Source organism: Amblyomma americanum, chromosome 1 (genome assembly GCF_052857255.1).
Source record: "Amblyomma americanum isolate KBUSLIRL-KWMA chromosome 1, ASM5285725v1, whole genome shotgun sequence".
NCBI lineage: Eukaryota > Metazoa > Arthropoda > Arachnida > Ixodida > Ixodidae > Amblyomma > Amblyomma americanum.
In genome coordinates, this window is record NC_135497.1 from 455427559 (window position 1) to 455455252 (window position 27694).

Sequence of the window (27694 nt, forward strand, 5' to 3'; positions counted from 1 at the left end):
CATGACACTGCCACGCAAAGTAAAGATTGTGACAGGCAATAAAGGAGCAACAAAAAAGCGAACTGTAGGTAGCAGCCAATCTCATGCAGACAAGCTATAAGGTCAAGCCAACATAAACGTGGAAGGAGAAATTTGAAAAAAAAAGCCACAACAAGCACATAATAATTTTTAACGTTTTCACAGCCCTTTAAATGGCAAGTACTTTCCTGAAAAACATAACAGAAGTGGCAATTTTTTTGGCAATCAATTTTTTCATGTACTTCATAGTTCTTGAAGCATGGGCGGGCATAGAGTAGTAAGATTAGTGCATGCATCCCTAAGCAATGCCATGCCAAAAACTTTAATTACAGAAAAAGCTTGCCTTACTGAGTGAATACCACTGGCCATCCACTAATTTCCCAGCCTGCTCCAGGTCCCTGGCAAAAATCACACGCAACTTGGTGGCTTGCACAACTTCCATGCAACTCTTGGTCATTAGCTGGAAAAAATTGAGGGACCAGTGAGATATCAAATTTTACACTCATTGCTTTGTTTCAATGACCGACTAAGAAAAAAACAGCGGTTTCTTTGAGCGCAACTATTTTTTCACACTAGCTTTCTACAGTAAACCATGTTTATCACGACCTAATTCACACTGACTTGCTGCACGGTCCCAGCACTATTGTGTATAGCTCTATGGTTTCAAATGCTTGTTAGCTCTGAGCCCTAGGGCTTGCACTCGTTAATGCAGAAAACCTTGGAAAGGGCAACCAGAGCTTCGAGCTTTAAGCCATAGGTATTCAGAAGCTCAGTGGTCTGTGGGAGAACTTTTGGCTGGGTGACACAGTAGCAAATGCTGCTTCAGCTACTTTCACTCCATTGCAAAAAACTCGCACCGCAGAGACCTGTCCTCCATTTTGCATTGCAGAAACAATCACTGAAATTCAAAGCACGCATACTAAATGCGCACCTACCTTCCAACACAGCTTCATAATAATGGGAATAATTATTGGAATGAAATACCAGTCAGTACATATAGTTTTCAATTTATCCAAAAATTATAAGCAACCGACAAACAATAAACATAAAAGGGAAATAAACTAACCACAATTGTTTAAAAAATCTGTCAGAAGAATTATGTGACATCCACTACACTGTAGCAGTTCTTTGGCTTTGTGCACATTCAATCCACACTTTCGTACAGGCACGTTTGCACAGAAATTGCGTTGGACCTGATCTTTAAGTCTTTATTGGTGCAACAGTAGGGAGAAACCAGGTTTTACTCAAAAACGAAGGGCCCTACACATTGCATCACAAGCCCATATGGTGCACTTGAGTTGCCTCTTATGCTTATACAAGAAACAGGAACAGAGATATCTTGACTAAATAAAAAAAGAGGAAGTGAAATCCATGTGTAATGCAGAGAACATATAAGCAATACCACACTTAAACACTGGAAGGATTCCAAGAGTACGTGAATGCATGAATGGGTGGCAATCAGATGGCTAAATGAGATTAGGAAATTTGAGGAAAAAGGGTGGTAGCACGTGGCACATGATACAGTTACCTAAAATGAACTGGAGAACCATTGTTCTGCACTAATTTTAACAGCACATTCACACGACAGACAAAATCACTAACTCCAGGAATGGACTGCGCATCATGCAACTCAATGTCAATCACCATTGCAAATGGCACCAGCACCGCGGACTGCACATGAGGAAAAGTAGACATATTTTTGCTCTCAACTTTGAGCAGCAGTCAGCTGCGCTTTTAAGAGCAAAGCTCTAAAGTACGGCAACATTGGCACTTTCTTTTACTGACATGAGGGTGCTTGTGAGCGTGCAAGTCCCATGTTTGTTTTGCAATAAAAATGTTTTAATTGCGAGGTATGTTTAACTAAAGAGGGGCATCTAACATGGGCATCAGCCCTCCGCTAGGGCAGCTCTTCATTACTTTCCTTCTATATCCCTCACTTAAATCACGGTTCAAGTGTCCACCAAGATGTGAGACAGTTACTGTTACATTTCCTTGAATTTTCCTTCAACTAATTTTAAATTTTTGCAAGTATGCAGCTTTAAGAAGGTAGAGGTACAAACTGTGCAGTATAACCATATGCTATGGCAATAAACCAGCAATAAATCTATGCTGACAGCAGCTTGCCCAGTGCATTGCAAGGATGCTATGACATACAAGGATTGGTGTCATCGTGCAATGTTACATTACTGACTGACAATTTGGTCTCTATCAGAAATACTGGTAAACCATCATTGTAGAGGACAATATTTTTAAAGGGATAAATGAACATATAGGTCCTTTTCGAGGACACATATGCATACCAGGCAACAGGTGTGCAATGTCAAAGCACGTTTATGTTAACAGCAGCTGCGTCAAGAGCTACATAAGCGACTATATGAGGTATTCACATGACGTCATCCGCAAGGGGCGCTAGCGGCCGGCGCGGCATTCGCCATGTTGGTGGTCGCGCGCGCGGCATCCTCAGCATTTGCCTAGCTACAGTGTGTGAAATGTGAGTGCATTTAGCGTGTCGCCGCAGATCATTTTTGTCCGACCCGCAACACCGTGTGACTGAGTGGATACACCGTGAACTGCGCGAAGCAGAAAAGAGCGGGCAGGCTGAAAAGGTTACACTTGGTGAAAACGTCGACCCTTAGGAATGTGCAGATGCCGGCGTGGTGTACGACGTACTACAGGACGGCTGGTGTGCATTGAATTCACCGATATTGAAGTCCGCCTTGTGCACGGCGTAAGTTTGCCGACCGGCCGAGGAATTAAAGCATGAAAACCTATGAGAGGGCGCAATTGCTTGACAAGCGGTCGAGCCCAACATCGTGCTTAGGGTGCCGACGGCCGAAGTCCCGTTTTTCGCCTAGGTGAGTAGTTAAACGTGTCTGTTCGTTTAGCTAGCTTAACTTGTCACCTCTGTCTGCTGAAAATGACGTGTTACTACTGAATGTAGCGGAATTGCTGCTCATCGCGTTGCTGCGAACCGGCCTACAGATTCCAGGCTTGTGCACTCGAAGCAATGCTACGTTTATACAATCAAACCTGCAAAACATTCTCGCTATGTCTGCCATTCGTGCTGCGAGTGCATGACATTATTTGCTCGACCATTTTGTCGCGTAAATAAAGCAGCTATGACGCAATATATGCCTTTCTGCTGAAACAATGAGGCTTCGGCACTTCGCGGACTACAGCCGCTGGAAATATGAGTTTCTGCAGCGTCAGTTTAGTTTTAGAATATGGGTAATTAATAATGTGCTGTGTTATCCACGATGTGTACTGCATGAATAGCTGACAGTTATGAACTGATATTAAAAGCTGCAAGTCGTGCACATTCATGCGTGCAATGCAGCTGGCCAGTTTTGCTGCCGAGTTGCGGCAGGCAGCTCGGTTAAATCACGGCAAAGAATTCTGCTGCAAACTCTATGCACAATAAGCGTTCCACAAAGAAAAGTGGACGTTGACGCATTTAACAACGTGCAAAGATGTTAAGGATCACTAACAATACAGGCCGGATACCTCACGGCGTACCGTGACACTGCGCGAGCTGGCGTGAAACGACCGCAAACATGGCGCGTTTGCCGCGGCGACGCTCGCGCCGTCTGGTAGCGCGGCCTCACTGAATACCTCCTATATTTTGTTCAAGTCTACAGTTCTAGGAAGTATAAGCTGAGGTACTGCTGTGAAGTGCGTGTAGAGTTTCATGCATTTCTAAACCTAGCTGCAAGCCTATATTGAAAATATTTTTTCTAAATAGGCTGCTAAGATATGCATCACTGAAAAAGAATAACTACCATGAACGGATCAGGAGGGATGACACAGCCGAAGGCAGGAAGCACGCATGGCCCAATAGATGCTGGCCGCTGGCAACTGCAAATAAATACATCCAGAGCCACAGCTGTCAGTGGCTGTAGCCATGTCATGAATGACAAGAGAGGAAATCGTGTACTGCTTTAAAAACTAAACTTAGACGTAATATAAGTAAATAAAAAACCAATGAGCTAGCCCATGACAAAAGAAATGAACAGATTTTATGTAATGCACCCATATACATTCTTTGAGAAGAGTTACAATGACTGTTATAACGACACTGAAAGATGAGCTGGCTGAAATACCGCACACAAATTTGAATATAGGATGTGCAGGTTTTCATTAATTCCTATCATGGTGCCTTGCACCAATGTCTAGGTATTAAATTGAAAGTTGCAACCAGTCTGCCTTGGTTAAAGAGAAGAGAGAATGGAAAAAAGCATGCTTTCACTAGCAAGAAGATTGATATCTCACAGCACAGCTTAGCATCACTGAAAAACTGCTAGTGCATTTAACAAATCTGCATACACTTAAAAGCTGCACAAATTTGACGACTGGCAATGCAAGTAAAGGCAAGAGAAACAAATAAATACCAAAGAACACTCGTGAGTGCGGCGATGGGAGGTCTGTGGCTAGGATCCCGTGCCTGGGAAGAGTTCCGAGCTCGGAGAATCGCCGGCACCACAGCTGATGGCACGCAACCAAGAACAAATAACAAAGTGAAAATAAATAACAAAAAACCATCGACAATGGCGAACGACTTGAATGCGGGCCACAAAAGCGAGAGATATAGCAAAAAGGTAGAAATCCTAAATAAGTGTGCAGTTGCATCTCCGACAGCTCGCAGTGCTCAGAAGGAGAGGAAGCATTAACGTTTACAGCTCAGGAGATGCAAGATTGATTTAACTTTGACATAACACTGCCTCAAATCCTGTTCCACTGGGGAAGCACAGACAAGTTTAAAAATGACAAGGCGAGGAATATGCACTAGCCTTTTGCATGCGATCACTGTCTCAGAATAATTTAGTATGGCGCATATTAAGGCACAAGCACTAATTCGATGAGTACTAACCCTGAGCAAAATAGTGCGGTGTCTGATCGCAGCTGGCCTAGCGCGAGCGCTCCGCCGCGCGGCACTTCTCGCTCATCGTCTTCTACGCAGTGCAAATCCATGCTTTTGCATCGAGTGTCGAAGCGCTAGCAAGCGAAAGCGTAACTCTGTTGTGATATCTGGTGTCATTTTTATTTACCACGGCACGCGAGTACTAAATGCACATAAATACAATGAGAACAACACTTGTCGTGCAGGATATAGGCCCTGCTTTTTTGTCGCCGCATTATAGCTGCGGCAACCGCAAGCGGACTGCCTCCACTCACATCCCTATATAGCCGCATACAAATAGGGCGTGTGAATACAGATCATTAGCAAAGAAACGCAGAGCGGGACTCATCGGTGATGCGATTCTTCCAGGCTTAGGAAAACTGCGCAGGAGTCTTCGTTCCTTTTACAGATGACAAGACGTCGCAGCACTGTCTTTCTTCATGGCTTACCCGTTGAAAATCGCCAATGTTGACAGGCCGAAATCCTGGTCGTTGGCTTCCACAACACACTCCTGCTCACCTTCCTATTGAATGAGTTCTTCACACGTGTCCGCCATACAAGTACTCAAGCAACGCCTCAAAGAGGCAAATAATACAAAACACGACTCGTCGGTTGCGCTGCAATGGCGCCGACGACTGCGCTTTCGTGTCGGTGATAAATTGCAACCAACAAAAAAATTTGTTTTTTAAACCATGAATATTTATATTATCTTCACAACAATGACATTGCATTTATTTTAAAATATTTTTAGATTATTTAAGAATACTCAAGCGCTTTCAGTTACTTTTTCTGGCATGTCGTTTGAAGAAGCTGCGATCCTGTAATCCCCTGAAGTGACCCGGATGCTCTAGCAGACGACGGAGCAGACCACGGTGTTGACAGAATGCAATTTCGTTTGATGCCAGATAAAATCAATAAGTTGCGACAAAAACAGCCAAGAAAAGCGCCGTATCTCAAGCTGGCGAATATCATGGATAAGTTGAACGCAATTGGCACGATGGAGAGTAGCTGCGATGCAATAATTTGCGCGACACTGGCACGCTCACCGGAGATCATGAAACTTAACAGCTTAATCGGTGACCAGTACAAGCGGATTGCTTTGATACCAACTGCGTTACGAAACTACGTCGATACTTGCGTCTCACTTTAGCTAATATGCAACAGCGGCTAGCACTCGCCGCATCCTGATTACGTGTACATTAAGAAGCAAGAGCCCACTAGCGCATCGAAGCAGCCGTGTTTTCGAGTTCGTATCGTTACGATCAATACAAGCTGCTTTGGCGCGTACTGGAATTGAAGTTCTCAGTCTGTGCGTCACGGACGGTGACGATGGCGTCGCGGACGACCTTAACTAAACCTCGCCGCAACGCAGCCGATAACCCAAGCATATGGGCGTTAAAGGTTGTTCACCAGTACTGCACACGTGGGCATAAAGTATCGCTCTGTCGCAGCGCCAGTCGCTCGCTGCTCAATTTTCCAGCCTTCCGAGTGAAGGTCGCAAGCTGTTGAGCCAATCAGTGAGCCAGCCGGATTGAGCGAGGCGAGCTTTCGGGAACGACGCCGCCCGCGGGCGCGCCGGGCAATGAACTACGCGCTACCCCCTGCTGGCTGCCCTAGTCGTCGCTAGGCCTAGCCGGTTTCACATCGATGCAGCAGCTGAGTGCACTTCGAAACTGGCTAGCGCTGAGGTGCTGCTCTCGTCATCATTTTACTATGAACCTCGTCTCATAGTAAAACAAAGATTTGCTCGGTTGCCGCGACACCTTCAGGAGCGGAGCCAGCTGAGGCCAGGAGAGCCGCGATTGAGTAGCAGCAATTAAAGGCGCCGTGGGGAGACATTTGTTTGTATGCCTGTTATCGCTTCTACCAACGACTCGATATTGGCCAACGATACTCCATCCGACGGCTTAGTATGGACTTGAACAAACATTACTGTCGCTTTTTTCTGACGCTGGCGGCCGGTATTGAGGCTTGCATGCCGCGCCCGTACGTTATCATGTCGCTCAACTATATGGCCGTGGTGCACATCAAAACCCCCAGACATCCTCCTTTTCGCTCAGATTGTCATAGCACACAGTCACACTGGGACCAGACTAGTTTAGAGGACCGAGCGCGGGTGCACAGGAGCTAGACAGTGTCAAAGCAGGCGAAACTCTTTAAAGCGCGCGGTTGACGTCAGTCCCAAGACTTTATTCTCATTTCGACCGAGAATCACATCGGTTCAAACTCGCCGGCCGCCGCATTTCACCTTCGGCTGCATACGCTGTTGTCTATATTTAGCGACATTTTCGTGTCACCTTCATGACATTTTCAGTGAAGGCAATGAACGACGTCGTAAAGTATTTTTTTTTCCTATTTTATGGTAAGCACCACGTCACTGCCGCTAAAAAAATTCTGCGCCAACACTGCATCAGTGTTGGACTTAAGAGCGTTAGCTACGAGAGCTTCAAGTGTTTAGATCGGGGTGCTAGATCGGGGTGCTCAGCAAACGTGGAGAAGACAAAATACAAACATCTGAGGGCGTTTTGTTTCGGAAACATACGTTCTAAGATACAAGCAGCGTCATCTACTTCAAAGATTTCGCACTTCTATTGCGATTTACAGCCACCTTCGCTATATCCGGTATGTTTCCTCCTTATATATCAGTTAACGAATTTTATAAACGTGTGCATTACAACAAGACGAATTGTTTGACCGCATCCGGAACCCTCTGCGACAAACGATTAGGCCATATGGCTGTCTGGAAGTCCCCGGAATGCAGGGTTTGGGGGCGAAAAGGTCGTCGGTGCGAATGCCACACATATTTTGGGCTTCATCTAAATATTTATTTTATCCTCAGGAACATGACAAGTTAAATGACAGCACTTCGTACGTTATGCGCCAAACGGGCGGCCCCCAATTTTGATGTAAATGAGGGTCCCCGGGGTTCCACTTTGATAGCCGCTATACTGGCATATGTAAAACGTATTGAAGGTATCTGTGACAATAAGGCTCTACGCGCCCGCGGTTGGTATGTGATATATTGAGGTAACTGTCTTGGCCAATTTGACCTTCTCTGCAGACAGACGTGTCCTTGACAAACGTAAGTAGTAAGAGCTAACGCTCTTAAAACTTAAACGCGCGGGAAAATGATATCGGGGTTGCTTTGAACATTTATACAGAGAACTGCGTGCATGTACACACATGCTGCCTTAGTGTAGCCGGATGGTTATGGCGAGTAATTTTCCCTGATTGACGATTAACGACATTCTTTTCCGCGATGCATAGAAGTGTCCTTGGCCTTTTCTGTGCATGTAGTAGTAGCGGTACATTGTGTTACATGGCTTGAACATGTCAAAGTAGCCAAGAGGACGCTGACCTTCAGTAGCGCCATTCGACTTGCGCACACCGATTGGTGTGCAGGCGCTGTCGTGGCTGCAGCTACATGCCGCCACCGCAGGCGCGTGCGGATACACAGGCACCGCTGGCTTTGTCGCTTGTGCATTACAGCTTTTTGGGCTTTCAAAGCCGCAATATACTCTTGAGCATGCAGTACTTTCGTCACATTGTCATGTGGGAACAGAAGGGATATAGGTGAGTGCTCGAACAGTGCCTCTCCTCTAAGCTCATTCTCGTTCGGTGAGAGAGCCAGGTCGCGGGAAGCGAGTTGAAAACTCGATTCGCCAATGTGAATGAACACTTCATTTCGCTCGGTGCCCGTCACCAACAGACCAGAGCACCTCGCATCCTCTTCGCGACTCGCCGCAGTGAACTCGCTTTGAAGCATCCTTGGTCAATTTGATCCTATCGCTGTCACAGGACAGCACGACAGTATTTCTAGAATTCTGCAGTAAAACAATTACCCTCACTAGGAATCTATCGTATGACACATCCCACGATAGGTATCTATCGCGCGGCACAATCCACGACAGGTATCTGCCGCGCGACTCATCCCACGACAGGTATCCGTCGCGCGGCATATCCCACGACAAGCTGTTGTGTCGCGCGACAGGCTGCACGACAGGTACTTTTATTGCGTGAAAAGAGGCGCGATAGAAGTCTGTCGCGAGAATGAACCCACGACAGGCAACTTTGCTGAGGCACGCAATCTCTGTCGCGCGGCACGACTCCCTCTCTTGCGCGACAGTACCTGCGACAGAAACCTGTCGCGGACAAATGCTGCGACAGGGACCTTCTTCGCACGACAAAATGCAGGAAAGATGTCTGTCGTGCGGCAGAACCTACTACAAACAACTTTGTCGCGCGAAAGAAGCCACGACACGAAGCTTGTCGCACGACACAAGGCACGACAAGACAGCTTGTCTTGCGACACAAAATTGTGTCGCGCGACAGATGCGCGACAAAAAATTCTGTCGTGCGTTTTGATCGGGAATCGCACGCGAAATGAACATTTAACCTACGGATTTCAAGGCAAGCGAGAGATGGCTTCCGATATTTAGGAAGCGACAACAACTCAGTATCCGCCAGCGGACAACACTCTGCCAAAGACCCACGCGAGTACGATGACAACGTGATCAAATTTCACCGCTTTGTTAACGCGCTGCGAGCGGAGCACGTGTACCACCTACCCCAAATAGTAAACGTGGACCAAACGCCTGTTTGATTAGATGCTCCTGAGAATCCGACGGTCAGCCAAATTGGTGCGAAGAGCGTCCTTGTGCGCACGACAGAGTACAAAATAAATTTGGAGCAAAATGGCAGGCTTCTTGGGAAACTTAAGTTAACAACAAGCTGCACTCTGTAAAGCCTGTCTTAGGTTACTGGAAGACCTGTAGGCACCAGGAACGTTTATAGAAGTAATTTTATGTCGCCAGCGCATTGGACGCACAAACCTCGCACACAACTTTTGTGCCGCTTGGGTCAAAGCAAACCACTTAAAAATAAACACAAGCAAAACAAAAGCAATTCTATACACTCCAATATGGATGTAATTACCGGATGTCTTGAGCGTACGCTTGGGAACAGAGAAAAGTTGAAATTGTTAACTCTGTGAAAGTACTCGGAGTGATCTTTTCAAGGCACCTTACATTGAACGACCACGAAGAGAACTTACACTCAACATTTGCATCAGCAGTTGGCGCCATCGCCCGAACAAGATACTTGTTGTCTCCTAAAATAAAACTCATCTTATATAACGCGCTTGTGCTACCGCTCTTACGTTACTGCAGCTTAGTCTGGTGCACCACAGGGGTAACTAACTTATCCAAATTAAACTTGTTGCAGAAAAAGGAATCACGTTTTGTTGCGGACGTGTCTTACTGTCATCCAACCAAAGAGCTTTTCTTTAAATATAATGACCTCTCTGTGTTTTTCTTTTTCGATTACAAGATAATCGTAGCTTATAAATATTTCATAAAATCTAATGTAAGTATTATCGTAAACCTAGCAGAAGTAAAATAAAGTATCCGAGACCGACAAACCCTACACAAAGAAAAATATATTGTTTCAGTGCTTCGCACCTATTTATAAACTCAATCATTATGATACACTGTACCGAAACAACTTAATAAGTTGCATGCAACTGGATTCGATCGAGTTAATGAGTCAGATCTCCAAATTGGTCTATTTTGCCGCAAACAAGAGTTGTGAACTTAGCGTTGCTTTGTTTTTAGAATTTTAACTTGATGCATTTCTGATTTTAAGACTGAGTTTTTAGGACGTGCCTAATTTCTGTTTTTGTGCTTTGCTGCGTATCTTATTTTCATAAGGACAAAAGGAATAGTATGAAACTCTTTGATGTAGAAATTTGTGCACGTCTTTCCAAACTGATCTTCCTCCTAGCTGTTGCTCTGCCATTTATTGTAGGGGGCGAGGGCCTTGTCAAGCTGTCTTTCACAGCTTCACACCTTTTAGTCCCGTCCCCTTTCCTTTCGACGAAAACAAGGATAAACTTTACTTGACTTGACTTGATGAGACGAGAAAAAACCCCTGGTGACAAAAGAGGAGAGGAGATCACACGAAACCTTATTTTAGTGTAACGCTCAAAACTTGCAAAATTCAGTAGGAATTTACTCAGTTTCAAAATGCATGCATTACTTTTTACTCAGTGCTGCACTTAGGTGATAATGCATGTGAAGAAGGTAGGTGTGTAGGCCAGTTGGTGAGATATTCAGAAGGCTATACACCGCAGCAGGCACAGGACTGAGGGAAGGAAGGAAAGAAAGCCTCTGCCGCTGCTGGCACATGCCCACTACGGGGGAGTGGCCAAGACACAGGCGGTTAATTGCTGGATGCAGGAAAGTTTTGATGGAAAAAGGAGTGGTAATAGTATGTAGTCTGATAGATTGGAAGACGGAAGGACAGGGGTCCTGTTAACTTGGAGATCGAGGACGGGACAATGGCTTAAAGGCATAATAGTATACAATGCCTGTAGTGTTTTCAATGTACTGTCTGAGATCGGGAAAAAGGAATTATAATGGGAGTCGCTGCGTTCATTGAAGAAAATTTTGCACAGCAGAGCGCACACTCCTGCCGCTTCGTCCATGCAAAGAAGCGCCAATCGAAAGAACAGCCGCGGAGCACACAGGCAGGCCCAGTTGATGAGATGGAATTTGCAAAAGACGCTTCCTCAATTGAGAGAAGCGGCGGCAGAACAGCAGGAAGTATCTATTGTCTCCGGTTCGGCACAAAATGGGCACAATGGGGAACCGCAAGGATAGATCTGTGAAGGTAGAAATTTAGAAGGGGAACCCGGCGACGCAAACTCGTGAAAGAGACCTCTAGTCTGCGCGAGCGCCAGTCTTTGCTACTCCAAGGATGCAGAAGATGCTGATATTCGGGAGATGATGTAAGAGCCGAGGCAGCAAATTTCTGAAATATTGTGTAGCTGCGAAACCTCACCGCAGCTGTATATGCACACTTTGGCAGGACAGCAACAACTGAGCCGCAGAGAGAGGCTCTTGCTAAAGAATATGCAACCTCATTAAATTGAAAGCCCATATGACCTGGTACCCAAAGCAACCTTACCGAATTTAGATGGAGCGGAATCAGGAACTTAAAGAGGCGTAATGCCCGAGACTCAGTGGGTGAGGATAATGAAGAGCAAATGGACAGAGAGTCTGTCATAACCACGACCTGGTAAACGGTAGTTTCTATTTTTCTTAAGGCTAATATTACTGCTAATAATTCAACCAGAAAAATAGGAGAGAAGTCAGGAAGACGGAGAGAAAGAGACCAATCCAGTGAAGCCGAAAAAATTCCCACACCTCCCTTTTCGGGATCCTGCGAGGCATTGGTAGCAATAAGAACTTGGGAGGAAAAGGACCTTAGGTAGTCCTGCAACAGACCCTGAAGAAGCGGGAAGGGCTGCAGCTTTGCATTCGATGGGAAAATGTCATCAAAAGCAATCTGGGCAGATGATGAGTTGTTATACATTTGGCAGACATCTGTGAAATGAATATTTATGAGATCAGGCAGGGACGCACGTAACATATCTCCGGAGTTTGAAAACGAGACCGGGCGGCACTAAAAAAGGCGGAACCTAGCTGATAACGATGGGATTAGCGCCTCAAGGTGCAGAACAGCATTGGCGACATATTTTGGAAGCCCCAGACAAAGGAGCAACGCCTCAAGCTCCAACCGCACAAGCGGGCGAAGTTTATAGGCAGGAGTTCCTGAGAATAAAACACACCTGAACACCGATATTAGGCACAGGTACATTTTATAAATCATCAGAAGTGTATGCCTTCTCATGCCTGACCTAGCACTACAAAGCCTGCGTAGGATGTGAACGGCCCGAACTCCTTTTGCAGAAACTTGCTCAATGTGTGGCCGCCAGGACAGACGGAGGACACACCCTGTTTCGTCATCTTCCTCTGGCCTGTTTCTGCTGCGGTGTATAGCCTGTTGATATAGCAATTGTTGACATATCTTTTATTTTAGTTGTTTGCGAGAAGCAGGTCTTTTGGACAAATTCTAAATTCTGACCCACTGCTTCATTTCATTTTTTGTACACCTGACCGAGTTTCTCGTTGGTGAGATGACGGCTGACGTCTTTAATTTTTCGGGAGCCTTGAGTATCTTCCCCAGCCAAGGATGGTTGCTGAAGTGTTCCGACCTGTTGTGAACCTTTTACTATTAGCAAGTTCTAAATTTTGTTTATTTTTGTAATACTAGGTAGCAATGGGCACCTTTTAAGCTCTCTACGTAAGTTTTTTTTAACAATTTTTCCATAGCTTGCGCATGGTGCATGATAGCCTTAAGTGTCTAATTACAACACAACACTTTCTTCAACTTAACCGATTTTTTATATCAATGCACGGCTTTTAAACTTTCCCACTTTACACATTTATCCAATTTCTAGCCAGCGGGGCTTCACTCAAACGCGCACAACAAAAAGAGGAAGCAGAAGTTCGAACACTTGCTCGTGAATTCGAGCTGTGCGCGCCGGCGCGTTCTCGCCGTATTCGCTTGTGCTCGCAGCAGTCCGCCGGTTCATTCTAGGAACCATGTAGACGGCAGAGCGACCATCGAAGATTCACGGAAGTGTCTGGCTTGCCTCTCAGAAGTCCCCACCCTCTTCCTGACTGCGCGCAGTAGCCCTGACAAGGCGACAATGCAGTCCGCCTTGTTCGGTGTGCCGACGACGGACCACGCCTCGAGTGCGGCCGCGGGAGAGGCAGGTGTACCGCGCCCTGTGGGATGCGGACGCCGTCTGGACAGGAACATGAAATCCAGCGTCTCGGCATCCTGGTCATACCCTGCAGCAGCGCACACGGAGCACTCCTCACTGGTGGAGTCCGAGGACACCCAGCCCAAGGTCCACGCATGCCAGAAACGCGAGGAGCAGTGCACTTGTGGCAGCGCGCGCAACCTGGCTCAGCCGTCGACCGTCATTGCTGCGACAATTGGGGTGAGGTCATCCAGAAGACTTGCATGTCGAGTGGCTGCCGCACACGCGTAAAATTACTAGTTAAGCTTGCCTGGATCACTCTGCGCCAAATATTGCATCCATTCAGAGAACCCTGAGACCTCACTGATGTGACAGGAGGCTGATAACACAGGTTCGTGGTTACTTTCACTCAGGAGATGTAGTAATAGAAAGTGGCGTTCACTGACCCTATTGAGAGTGCGTCCGCTTCATTGTATGCTGACAGTATTATTGAGAGATCTCTACATATTTATATCATGTCACTTCTTAAAGCAGGTGAAGAAGTGGCCGACTTCCGTATGCCAACGCTGTCCCTTAGGGAAGGCATCCGGATTAATTTCTACGCCCTGAGTTTTTTTTACGTCCACGGAACTCCTGGACAGGAAGGCTTCCGTATCTTATTTCAGTTCCTATCTTTTCACTGCTGCAGGGTCTCCACCCGCACCTAGTGCTCAGTAGCCCAACCGTAGAAGCAATGATACAGTTATACAGAACGTGTGATTGTGCGGAATAATCTTGCAAAGGATAGCAATGGTTGCGCAGTTCCGCAATGATGCTCTGTTTGACAGGCGAACACGATTGCGACAAACAAAATATTGCAAGTATCGCCAAGCACTTTATGAAGTCAGAAATTGTTTTTTTTATCTCGGGGAAGATTTAATAGCCATCGTTATGTTTCCCGGTACCACTTTCAAGAAGTTCTAATGATCGCTTTTAATGCGATAGCGTTAAAGGCGCCGTTCGCCAGGAACTCTAGTTCCGTTGTTGTGAGCGAAAAATCACGAGAATGGCTCTGGCAGCTGCTCCACAGAGAGCAACCTAGTAAGCCCGGGGTCACCTAGGTTACGTTCTTGCGGCGTCCTGACGACCTGCCCACCGGATAATGAGCATAAATTGCCCACCGGCGCACATGGCTACTAATTTAATGATTCGTTGCTCGGTAAAAGCAGCTAGGGCCGCGCACGGCCCACTGCTGGAAGCATCTGCCTTCACAGGGCAGTGGCGCATTGCTTAACCGCTGCACCAGTACGCCAGGAGAGGTATGATCACTCCCAGAGACCAATGAATGTGGAGCACGACATTGTTCTAATATAAAAATTAGACATTACGTCTCACGTCATACCCACAACGAAGAGCTTAAGTGCCCCCTCCAATTATTTTCACTGTTATGTGTGAAAAGGCGAGAGAAACAAGAACGTACAACAGGCATCACACCGTCGTGATTTTCCTGCCGGTGATTGGCTGGACGTCCATACTGGAACAGCAGCAGAATCTTCATGTAAATCAGCTTTGCCATATGTGAACATTATTCCAGCATGTGGGCAGAGACGCATTGTTATATATTCTCGAGTTCCAAAGGACACAGAGTTAGTAATGTGTTCTTGTTTGTCTTGTGTTTTAATGCGAAAGCATTTCTAGTGTCACGAGTGGCGTGTACAGGAACTGTCGGCAGAACGCATCCGCACAAACTGACAGTCATCCATTACAGGTGCATTTAATAGAATAGCTTATAAAAATGTATTGAATTAGGAAGAAAAAATAATTGTCTTCAATGTGATTATTAATTGAGTAGTTGACTGGCCGATGTGACCAATTATTTGAATTAGATAAGTGCGTGAAAATTAATCGGTAATTTATTCGAACAGATAAATTAGGTTATTGTTGAATTATTAAAGTAAGCAAATTATTTCATATTGAATAAAGCCATCAAAAGGATTGATTAAGTCAGCGAATGATTGCTTTCGAATTATTTCAGATAAACGCTTAATTCGATCATCGCCACTTTATTCGAAATGCTGAATTACGTAATTACTGATTTAGATAAATAATAAAAAATATAAACCAGTACATTGCTGTGCTCAATACATGCTTCAGCAATAAAACCCTCGTCTTTGAATTTTGCAGAACCGAAGTTGGGGCGAAAACATCGGTCAGAAACGGCAGGGAAATAATGGAACGAAGTATAATGGGCAGCAGTAAGAGAAAAGCTTTCATGTTACTGCGCCTAAGCAGACTAAAGTGGACCCCTGGAATCTTTAATTATTTTGTTTTCGGCAGTTTCACCGCCCTATTTGTTTTCTTCTCTTCTTGCAGCTGGGGGCCCAGGCTCCTTGTCCCCCGTTGTAAGAGGAGAGTCCTGCCGGCAGCTGCAGAGAAGCCGCCGCTACTGCCGAGACACCTGTCCATGTTGAAGCAGCAACAGCTCACACAGCTGGCCTCTTCGCCGCTACGAAGCAGCAGGGGCGGTTTCAGCGGTAACGGCGGTCTGCAGCTGCGTCTTCCTTCTGAGGTGCGGCTTCAGACCAGACAGCGCTTAAAGCCTCGTGCAAGCAAACGCTCAGTTTGTGCCTTCCGAGCCGCGCTCATTAGCGTAGCCAGCGGGTGCTCGAATGATGAACGTAATTTAAAGGCTATGATATAGTGCGTACAAATAATTGAAATCTCGACTGCGAAGTTTGAAAGTCACTTTTATTTCAATCCAAATAAAAAAAACTCAGCCAGCCCTTTATACGTTTCGATACAGTCGAGTTCACTTTTTATGGGCACAGTCATCACGAACGCTCGCTTATTACGAATAATTAGCGGAGCTACCGTCGCCTTCCTTGAGCATACTACGCCTTTTTTGATAAGCTCGGAATGCAAGCAACAAACTACCTAATCTTGCATCGATTACCGCTGGAAGCATTCCGTCTGAGACACACGGCGAAAAAGGTTTAGGAAGGCTTCCGCCACAAAAGTCACTTCATACAATTATACAAATGAAACAATTTATGTACCACAAATACACACTAACAAATACGGGCTTTGAATCTTGAAATGCCTACTATACTAAACAATAGGCCGATTGTCGTAGAGATGCTGGAAAGATGTCATCCTATTCTGAGTTCCAAAAAACGCAAAAATTTATTTTTCGGAAGATTTCCTACTGACATCCTAATATGTGAAAACTTTTGTTTCCATAAAGGCGTTAGACAAAAGCGTGCGTATTCTTTATTGTAACTGCTTGTTGATCACAGCGTTCACAGATGCTCTTCATTCTGTTTTTTCAATTCCTTTTGAATCAAAATGCTCTCGCTGTTACGTTCATAAAGTTTCTTACTATTAACTAAATGGAAAGCTGGCGGTGCTGCACCTGAGCCGGAAATAGACGCTCAACGCATCATGGCGCGATGAGCTCCTTGGTTCGGGACAGCCAGATTTTTTGAGGAACACAGAGTTACGTTACTGAGATGTCCCATTCTGTATCGACGGCGCGCCCCGCGTGCAGACGACTTCGGCGTAAAAGTACCGCACAAAAGCCATAGCAGCGAAAACGCAACTGAGCACGACACCAATAAGAAGTTTCTGTTTTCCTAAAAGCTGTGAAAAACCTCTTAAAGTGTTCATGCGCCAACATTTTTTTTGAAAGCATATTTCTTTTTAAAACTGCGCCTGTTAAGCACGAAATATTGGCTTTTGTGATCTGCTATACTTGGCCAATAGTAGATCAAGCCATCGCTTAATTTGGCAAACTTTGCATTTACATTCTTTTCTGCTCGTTTGTTGCAATTTATGGACAGGGTATTAGACGCTAGGGCATTCTTTATTACGAACAACCTTTGTTTTTCATTAATTTTGGCCAAAGGTTGCGGTAGTACCACAGGTTGGCCGAAGGCTGTGGTTCTCCGCCCCATGGTGCCTGAGGTGGCCTTGAGAAACCTCCAAGCAAACGCCCGTAGGCGGGGCGCCAGCTTTCCCTCTAGTTAATAGCAACAAACTATTCTTTCTTTGCTTCCTTTCTTTCTTTCCTTCTTTCTTTCTTCTTTCCTTTCTTCCTTTCTTGCTCACTTTCTCTTTCTCAATTCGTTTCTTTCTCTCGCCATGTCTCTACGCCGTCTTAGTGTTTCTTTGTCATGCTCCCTCCCCCTGTCTCTCTTTCTGTTCCTTCCTTTCTTTTTCTTTCTTTCTCTCTTTCTTTATTCCTTTCTTTCTTGCTTTCTCTTTTTATCTCTTCCTCTCTCTCTCTGTTCCTTTCTCTGTCCTTCTTTCCTTCTTCCTCTTTCTTTTACTTTCTGTCTTTCTCTTTACCGCTTTCCTTTTCTCTCTCTTACTCTCTATCTTTCTGTCTTCCTTTCGATCTTTCTCTCTCTCTCTTTACCTCATTCTTGCTTCCTTAATTTCTCTCTTTAATCCTTTTTCTCTCTCCCTCTCTCTCTCTTTCCTTCTTCCTTTCTCTCTATTCGCTTCTTTTTTCCTTCTCTCTTCTTTTCTTTCTTTCTTTCGCTCCCGCTCTCTCAATCTCCTTTGCTCTTTCTCTGTTCCTTTCTCTCTCTCCCTCTCTATTATATCTCTCTTCTTTCTTCCTCTTTGTTTCATTCTTTCTCTGTCTTCCTCTCTTTCTCCATTTCTATCTCAGCCTTTTCTCCTTTTCTCTATTTCTTTCACTCTCTCTCTTCCTTTCTCTTTCTTTCTCTTCATCTCTTCATCTCTCCCTCTCTCTCTCTTTCTTCCTCTCGTTGTTTCTATTTCTCTATCTCTTTCTCTCCTTCTTTCACTGCTTATTTTCTTTTTCTCCCTTTCTCTTTCTTTCCTTCTCTTTTTCTTTATCTCTTTCCTTCATATTGCTCTCTATCTCTCTCATTCTGTCTCTCTTATTTCCTTTTTCTCTCCTTCTTTCTTCTTTTCTCTCTCTCTTTCCCTCGCTCTCTATTTTTCTCTTTCTGTCCCCTCTCTATTTCTCTTTTTCTTCTTCCTTTCTCTCTTTTTCGTATTCTTTTCTATCTCTCTCTCACGTTCTTTATTTCTCTTTTTTCTTTTCTTTCTCTCTGTCTTCTTCATTCTTCCTTTCTTATTGCCTCTCCCTTCCTCTCTCTCTATCTCGCTTTCTTTCTCTTCCTGTTCCTCCCTCTCTTTCTTTCTCTCTTCCTCTGTCTCTTCCTCTCACTTTGTTTCTCTCTTCCTTTCTTTCTCTACCTCCCTCTCTAATTATTTCTCTTTTCCTATCACGGGAATCGACTGCGTCTCGGGTACAATCAACAGCCCTGGCCCCTTCACTCGGAACAAGGGACACAGAAGGATTTGCCTTCGCATAAAACTAGTGTTTCATATAACTGATTGTCCAGGAAACCGACTGCATTTTTTCGTCTGGTTTACGAGTATGTGATTCCATGCCAAAAATATGGGCGTGAAAAATCATCGGCTAACCTTTTTCCAAAGCCATTGAAAGTTGAAACAATCGGCGAAGACCGAAACAAAGAAAACTTAGAGCACTTTTTGTTGACAGCGACCTGCTTTCTTTTTTAAAATACTCCTCAAATCGATGGGTTTTTTTTCACTGTCATACAAAACAGAAACTCGGCTTTCCATTCTTCAATGCCATTTTATTGGAAACAAGCATGAAAATGACCAAAAAGTGGCATTTTCACAACACGGTTACGCCATCTCACGCTCTAGTGCCCATAAGCCAGGGAGTCTACGCGCACGCGTGCATCGCGCCTTAGTAGGGTGACAGAACCTGCACATCACACAGATTAAAAAAAGCGACTCTCAGATTGAACCATCGGAACCGCCGCGCATTTTTGTTTTCCAGAGAAAAATAAAGCTGTTAGAGCCTTCCCATGCGCCACGTGGTGGCGAAAAAGTGACCTGTGTTAACAATTAAAAAGTTAACATGTTAACGAGTTAACAACTAGCTTTGGCGAGCTTACAGCTTGGCATCGGGAAAAGGGACTTGGTAAAGCGATCCTTCAGTTTTGCTTGACAATAATGAAAACCTATTCTTGGAAAACAATAACAAAGGTAAATCGATCTGCTGGGACAAAGTATTTTATTGACTCTTGTTGATATGATAGCTATGTTGCTGCTTTAACTGCGTTTTTTATTTCTCTTTTGACATGTGAACCGTAGATATATGTGCACACCGCCATAAACTTCAATTGACAGTTGGCGCACCAGTGTTTGTGGCGTACCAAGCCATTTCAAAAGCGGAGTTATGTGTGACCATGTTAACTACCAACTAGCCCAATTTGAAGCCCTCTTACAGATTGTTGTCCAGAATTTGTAGGAGCGATAAACGAACTGTGTCGCTGTGGGCGCTGTGAATCTCCTCCGCCAAAACGAAATCGAAAAGTGTGTCATTGTTAGTGGTTGGCTTTGCGTCAGCGTTTTTCATGCAGAGTACAAACTGAGTGTTTTAGCCACGCATTTGTGCCAGATCAGATGGTGAGAATAAAACTTTCGGTCACGAGAAGTGAAGTATTTCGGCCCTGCAACATGGAAAGACTTTGTGCTGCTCTTCCTGCTGTTTGTGGCTCGGCAAGCATTGATCAAGTATGTTTTTTTTTTAAGCGAAAAGAGTCGCATACACAAGAGTTAACAACATAGGAAAAGGGCTAGACTAACAACTGAAACTTTTTATTGAAAGCAGATCACTGAGAAGTACACCCACGCATGTGCCAACCCAGGAAGGCTAACTAGACAACCTCATCCATAAAATCAAATTCGTCAGATGTGATAGGAAGAGATGGAGCTCTCATACACACATCACCATGTATCGATCTCTGTAAGACCTGATATATTTCACGTGATTTACGTGTTTTTTCATGTCCAAGGATGAAAACTTCAGAACAACGGGGGGAGCGATTTTTGGGACATCTGTCCCAATGCCATGCAAGACTACAGTCCTCTCCGGCACAGACCTTTGCCCGGTGCTTGAGCAGCCGCTCATTTACGCAGTCACCCGTTTGCCCTATGTAGAATTCTCCGCACGTCTGTGGAATCTTACAGATTACAGCCATTTCACATTTTACAAACATATTTTGATGTCTGGTAGTGCAGCGTTGTTTCTTTCCGCCTGGTGTATACACCTAGTTCACAGACTCTAAAGTTTAGCTGGTGTCGCAGAAGATTGTAATCTTGCATGGCATTGCAGCAGATGTCTCAAGAAACGTTCCTCACATTTCTTTTGACGTTTCCCTCCTTGGACATAAAAAAAACGCGTAAGGCACGTGAAATTTCTCCGGCCTTCCATATGCGTGCTTGAGTTCCCCATCTCTTGCTATTACATATAAGGAACTTGTTTTTGTTAACAGTGTTGTCCAGTTACCTATCCTGGCTTGGCGCATGCGTGTGTATATTACTAAGCAGTTTATTTTCAATAAAAATTTCATTTGTGAGTCGAGCCCTTGTCCTGTGTGATTCTCTTATGTAGGCGTCTTTGGCTGGTAAAAAATTTGTTCAGCATGCCATACCAACAGGCCCGCCACTCAGCCTTGGCGTTGCTCCTTAGTATGGCTGGCACGTCGGCCGCTGCGCGCTTCGATCTGCCGCTCTCTACTTCTCGCTTAACCCGCCGCGGCGGCTCAGACGTTAGGAAGCGTGGCTCGTGAGCACCAGGCCACGGTTTCAATCCCAGCCGTGGAGACAGTGTTTCGGTGAAAGCGAAACCAAAAAGGAGCTCGAGGGCTGTGTGATGTCTGTGCGCTTTAAGGATCTCCAGGCAGTCGAAATTGTTCGGGCGCCTCCGAACACCGCCCCTCTCTCTTCCTTCTTACGCTTCCTCCTTTATCCCGCCTTTAGGACGCGATTCGTGTGCAACCTTAAAGTCAGACACCTACTGCGTTGTTTCCTTTCCTAAAAACCAATTTTTTATTTTACGGCTGCAATGTTTGGTTAGTACGGCGCTGCCGGCGGGCAAGTTCTATGGTGTCCTGTGTTGAGGGACTGCGCCCTCAATGAATTCCTTCAAAAAAGTCTTTCTCCTCCTTCTCCTCTGTTGGCCGGACCCACCACAGACAGCTAACTTGAACCGCCCTGCGCTTGCGAACCGCTTCTTCCTCGGCCGTGCTCGCTTTGGTTGCATGCCGGACCGACTGTAGCTTCCAGCCGTGTCCTGACCGAGCACAGATGCGCAAGGTATAGGAAGTGCGGCGGCGAGCCACCTCGTAACCGAAGAGATCAGGTGTCGTAGAGGCAAACACGGCCAATCCAGGCCAAGCGGACTCCGCGTACCCTTCTCCGCTCCTCGTCTCAAACGTCGGTTTCGCAGGAGCAATCTTTGCAGCCTTTTTTTTCAATTTGCACCCCTTCCTTAGATTTCAAGAGGACGCATGATCAGTCCACCCCTATACCCTGCCGTTTGTGGGTGTTTCTTGTAACTCTCGATCAAACTTTTTATGCTTGTGTTTTTTAAAGGCGAGCGCTTTTAACACTCCCCTCCTTAGCTTCTTTGCCGTGGGCACCATGTACGTATGTTTGACCTTAAACCGAGGAGAAACCACGTGACAGCTATGACGTCACTCAGCCGCCGCCGCCACCGCCGCCTAAGAAACCGAGCGCTCGCCTCTGTCTAGTCATGTGGCAACCATGACGTCACTCAAACGCTACTACGCCGGAGCCGTGCACTCACTCTGTCTGATAGCTTCCGCTGCCTACATATTGCTACTGCTATCGACACTTCAACGGCAGCAATCGTCATGGATGATCCAGGCAACATGTCTCGTGAAGTGTCTGCGTCTCAGAGGTTGCAAAAAAGATAGGCCGAGTCCGATCATTCATTGGACGTAGCTCGCCGAGAGGCTGCCGCACAGAGAAGAAGAGTAACCAAAGCGAAAGCTTTAAAGTTACGCCTGGTAAACCTTGGCTCAACGCCAGTCATCACCACCAAGCAGCAGCTAAGTCTAGCCAATGTTTATACCTGGCTTAACTTTCAAGCTTTCGATTTGGTTACTTAGGCTTTAGCCAGGATAAACCTTTGCCTATTTTTTCCTCTTCAGCTCCTGGCCCCGTCTTCTCTCGTTTCGCTGAAGCAGCGTTGTAGACTTATTTCTCTGCAACGCTACCGCTCCGCTCCTCCTAAGTCTCTGAAGCTGTCACGTGAACGCACACGCGACCGCTCAGCTTCCTCAAGTAAGGCTGTGGCTATAAAAGAGAGATCATCGAAGCTTTCCACGTGGTATCGGGATGTTGAAATGATTGGGTTAGACATCACGCGAAGCATCGATTCTTGTTCCTCTAAGGTGGCACATCGTTCCACTTCTGCGCCGGTCCTGTGCCTAGGTGTTCCTCTCCGCCTTGCACTATTTAAAGGTGTCTTCTCTGCTTACCCTCTAAAAAAAAGTGAACACGACGTTCAGGTCGGCTAGAATATTAGTGATTTATGAGTAGTAAAGCGCAAGTGGCCGACAAACCAAAAGCACACTGGATTAAGCAATTTTAGCGCGGTAGTGTTAAGGAGCTCCTGTGGCTGAAAAGCCCGCGTCGTCGACAGCGTCGGCGTCTTAAATGTGAGCGAAAATTCGACGTAAAATTTTCACAGCAGCTACATAGCGGTCAGGTGGGCCACGTAGGTAACATTACCTTGTTCGTCATCACAACAATCCCCCGGATTGATAGCAATTCACTGACAGTGGAAGGAGGCAGCTATATCAATCATGAGCCGACACCCAGACAAGTGGTCTGGGTGTCGGCTTCGGCTGCGGGCTGTGGTTGGTTCGAAACCGATCGTGGGATTGACACCGGTAAAAATGGGTACAAGCCACCCCTGGCCCGGCGCCCGGCTTCTTCAGGGGTGTGTGCTCGGAGGACACTCCGCAAACTCCGCTGCGGCCTTTCGGAAGCAAACCCAGTTTCGAACACTTAGCCTGCGAAGGTGGTTCGTGTCTCACTGCAAAGTGAAGAGTTCAACTCAAAGCTCGTATGCTCTAACCAGCGTGAAGTTCAATACTGCTGTAAGCTCCATAAGAAGCGTCAACTTGAGTATTACTGCGGTCCTGGGCAAGTGCAGTTTTTCGGCTGTCCGGCTTTGTCGGACACAAGGCAACCGGAGTCTCACAAGGTGCACCAGTGGCAGCACCTCTCACTGCAGAGCAGTGGCACATCTTTTAACCGCTGCACCTCTGCGCCAAGAGTGGTTTGAGGACGTCCAACGATCAATGCTAAGTATAGAGAATAACAAAATCTGCGTATAATGGTCATTAAGCCATTAACGCTATCGTGTCATACCCTCAAGGCGGGTCCCACATAGCCTGGGACGTTAAACACCATAAACCAAACCAACCAATTTTTAGCGCTTGATATGTTCGCTTCCTGTAAAGTCCTCAAACTCAACGCTTAAAGATAAGGATGAATCGGCTCACTACTATGCATAGTCTGGGATACCCTGTAGAAGTCAAACAGGTGAAATAAAGGACTGAAAAAAAAGCTCTCAAACTACATTCTCTGGTTTCGTCAGAAAAGTCATTTGTCTCTGATGGCCGGTGATAATAATTGGCGTGGGCCATATCAGACTATCCTATTTCAGTGGGGCAATGAGGGTTAATTTTCATGATGACTCAATTGTAGAGCTCGGGGAGATTATTGTAGATAAAAATTATGCCGCCTCCGTGAGTGCATCGCATTGACGCGCCTGCTGTCGATGTGCATCCAAAGGCAAGAATTTGATATTTAGCGGATTATTTGCCTTTAGAGAAGCTGGTGCTGAAATAACCATGGACTATATTGACGCTTGCTTTCCTTCTTTTTTGTGCAGCAAACAGGAAGTGAAGATCGACCCGCCCGACGATCTGGGGGAACTCGGTCTCCGATGCTTCCCCAATTTAGGTGGAGCGACGTTCTCGACTTTTTCCTTTTACACACTTGTGCTTTATTTTTGAGGAAGTTTCTTTTCATTAAATGTTAATAGAATAATATTAAAAGTAAGCTGAATTGCATTTACTTTGATATTTATTTTCTAACACTCATGTAATATAATTTGGAGGGAAAATAAAAAAGTCATCCTTGCATGTAATAATGTGCACGTTGCAGAAACTCGGATTGTCAAAATGAAAACTTTCAAGCGGTGTCTTCAGAATTGTTTAAAGTACAGTGTCACATCACTTGGTGAGTGTTCGGCCGCCAACACTGATTTGGATATTGGGAAAAGATCTAGAACGATTCATATTGTAACGGTGGTGTATTTTACGCTATGTACACTGCTCAGTAAATAGATGCATGCAGATATCAACTGAGCGCTACATGCTGATCATTTTCATGAATACTTATATGACCATTTTATATTATGTGTATAGCTTTAAGTGCGGCGTCATAAAAAATTGCCGTGGTTTATCTTAGCTTAAACCTGGAGTGACGCGATAGCTACATCTAGCTCAGTCGTATTGCGAAGTCAGTTTTTCGCCGCTCCGTTTCCCTGGGCTATCCCTCTTCCTTTTTGTCACACTTCACACAGCGCATGCGCACAGCTGTTGCAGCTGCTGCGCGCCGCACCACGTTACTAACGGCCGCACCACGTGATCAACCCACGTGGGCAACCACATGACCAACGGTGCCGCCACGGAGCCCAAGTGGTGCCACGCTGAAGGGTCGAAGGAGTGGCGTAGTGTAGCTATCGCTACAAAAGCTGTTAGTCGATTCAGTAGTCCTCGCATGGCTTACTCGAGAAATACCTCTACTTAACTACGAGTGGCAGTATTTCCACACCAATATTTGTGTATATCGCAGATTTGTGGAAAGCACTTTCGTAGAAATGAAGAGAATACGCTCTGCACAGGGTATCTGCGTTTGAGGGTCAATAGCATTTTTGTACACATTATTTCTATCCTCCTTTTTACTTTAGAATAACAAAACTGCATGGGTGACAGAAACGTGCGCGGAAAAAAATGCTTTATCCTAATCCGGGAACCGTTCACCACGTTGATTTTGGAGAAAAAAAAGAATTAAAGGAACGTTGCTATTACGTTTCAGCCACCTGTGAACATGCGACTGAAGTAGTAGACGAAGCGGAGCCATGCCCTGAAGAAATGGACTGCCACGGCGAATTTAGCTAGAACTATTTTGTGCCACTCCAAGAGGACAAGAACAACTGATTTTATACGACACAGTAAAATGATCTTTCAGCAGAATTCAGGTATGTAGGATAAACACAGTTTTTTCAGAGGCATTATCATGCACATCCTATCTCAAATCTTGCGTGCACTCTAGAGCTAGTTTCAAACAATGTAATAATTGTAGTCGGCATTAGCTTTGTAAGGAGCTACAGGTGAAATCTAGGACGAACATTCGGTACTGAGTGTTGTGAAAGCGTAGGTAATTATAAATACTTGTTAAGGCATCCTATGACTATAAGCATGGGTCTGCACTTTCACGATAAGACACCAAATTATGAAAAAATTTCGCAAGAGACATATAAACAGCTTACGTGTGGGAATGCGCAAGCATTGCTTTTCCTAGGTTCATTGACACCCACCCACGCAAAGACGCGCGCGTATGACATCGCACAGATGGCTGTACGAAAACTGGCTGCATCACAATTTTCTTAAGAAAAGTCATTTTTTAGGGAGGGGAAGGGCGCAATAACTGTCTTACATCTTGGTAGAAACCTCATCCTCGCCTTAAGATAAGGAATAAAGAGTCTGGGGAGGCATAAAATGAACCTCTCCCAGGTTTAAACTGTGCGATGTGAAAAAGGTGTGGCCCGATCGGCAAAATCATCCACTTCCGGGTTTGAACCAGTTTCACTGGTGTCCAGCACTCCCCCGCCGCTTTTGTTTCCGGATAAGAGACGCCTCACAGCTTTTTCTCGGGCAGTTTCGGGCATTCTCTGTCCACCGTACGATGCTGCTGAAGCCATTTTCAAGGCATTAGCTTCCGAAACACTTTTTAATGGTCTGTCGCCTTTTGTGGAGGTGCCGAAGGCATGGGCGTTTGTACCGGCATAACCTGCGCGTCTTAAAGACGTTAGCTCAGAACACGGGACTAAAGCAAAGGCAACATGACCTCTGCAAATAAATGCAGGTTTATTGCAAGCCAAGCAATAAAGTGGAGGCATTGAAAATATGTACAGAAACAAAGGTAAAGATATCAGAGATCGGAACCAGACCCAGTTCGACTTCAGATTGCAGTCATCTCGGCAGAATTCCAACAAGTCACCACAATCAATTTCTGACAACTTTCGAACCATGAGCGTGTGCGACCAGCGAAGATATTAAATAATGCCATCAAGTTTTGCGATTGTAAAGGTTTGACGAAGCTGGCTGCAGCCTTGGAGGACTGCCGTGACCTGTGGTAAAAAGTCTTTTACAGCGAAGGCACACAAGGATGGCAACCCATTTTAAGTTCGTCGTCTCGCAACGATGGACATGGCAGCGACGCGCTGCACAACAAGCTTGCTAGATTATGCAAACAAGTCAACGGTTCTTGCCAGAAGAAAACGGCTGCCTCAAGAAACATGAGACTTTTTGTCTACAATGCTAGGATGACGTACATTTCGACATTCCGATCTCCTGCGGTGCGTTCACGGACGCCAACTTTTTCAATTTGCGCAGCGCGAACATAAATGCACACGAAAGAACACACAACGAAACACACTTCATTTGCATGTTTTTCTAAATATATTTCTTCATTTTCAGCATCACCGTCACCTTCTTCATCACTGCCGAAGCATCACATTTGGAGAGGAATAAGCCCTTCATGAGACAGGCATCGAGCCTATCATAAATTTGTTGGTAGTTTTATCGGTATAACCCAGGCGTATGCTGGGAGCTCTCCATATTCCGTTGTTCATTTTGCGTCTATATTTGGTCCTTTGTCAGTGGCCTCTAAGACACACACTCTGCTTTGAAGCGTGTGTGGCAAGCGATTCGGTCATTGGGGCGGTTGGCGACCGGGCCTTAAGGTTGGCTGAAACTGGATGCATAGTGCAGTCATTGGTAAGACGCATCGCAGAGCTCTGTCAACAGCAGGCGACCGGACCTGACCACTGGTTGCCACTGGATGCGATATGCAACCAATGGCGAGGCCCGTTCGCCAACCACTCAATGGCCGGCTGGCTTGACACATACATCTAAAGGCCGCGGGTATATCTGAGGGACCACAGACAGAGGACCGAATGGACGCGAAAAGAACGACGGAAAATGGAGAGCTTATAGAATACGGCC

At 45.6% G+C, this 27694-nt stretch overlaps 1 protein-coding gene and 1 long non-coding RNA gene across 2 annotated transcripts; one reads left to right on the forward strand and one right to left on the reverse strand.

Annotated features, from left to right (window-relative positions):
* Positions 1–354: 354 nt before the first annotated feature.
* LOC144104436 (uncharacterized) lies at positions 355–4495 on the reverse strand. The gene is made up of 3 exons (XR_013308531.1): positions 4407–4495; positions 3798–3873; positions 355–478 (listed from the first exon to the last, which is right to left on the reverse strand). It is a non-coding gene; the product is annotated as an uncharacterized LOC144104436 (long non-coding RNA).
* Positions 4496–13278: 8783 nt separating this feature from the next.
* On the forward strand, positions 13279–24486 carry LOC144104440 (uncharacterized). Its single transcript, XM_077637436.1, has 3 exons — positions 13279–13766; positions 15879–16074; positions 24292–24486. The coding sequence occupies exons 1-2, from the start codon at positions 13470–13472 to the stop codon at positions 15909–15911; spliced, it is 330 nt and encodes a 109-aa protein (XP_077493562.1). The 5' UTR covers positions 13279–13469; the 3' UTR covers positions 15912–16074; positions 24292–24486.
* The last annotated feature ends 3208 nt before the right edge of the window (positions 24487–27694 follow it).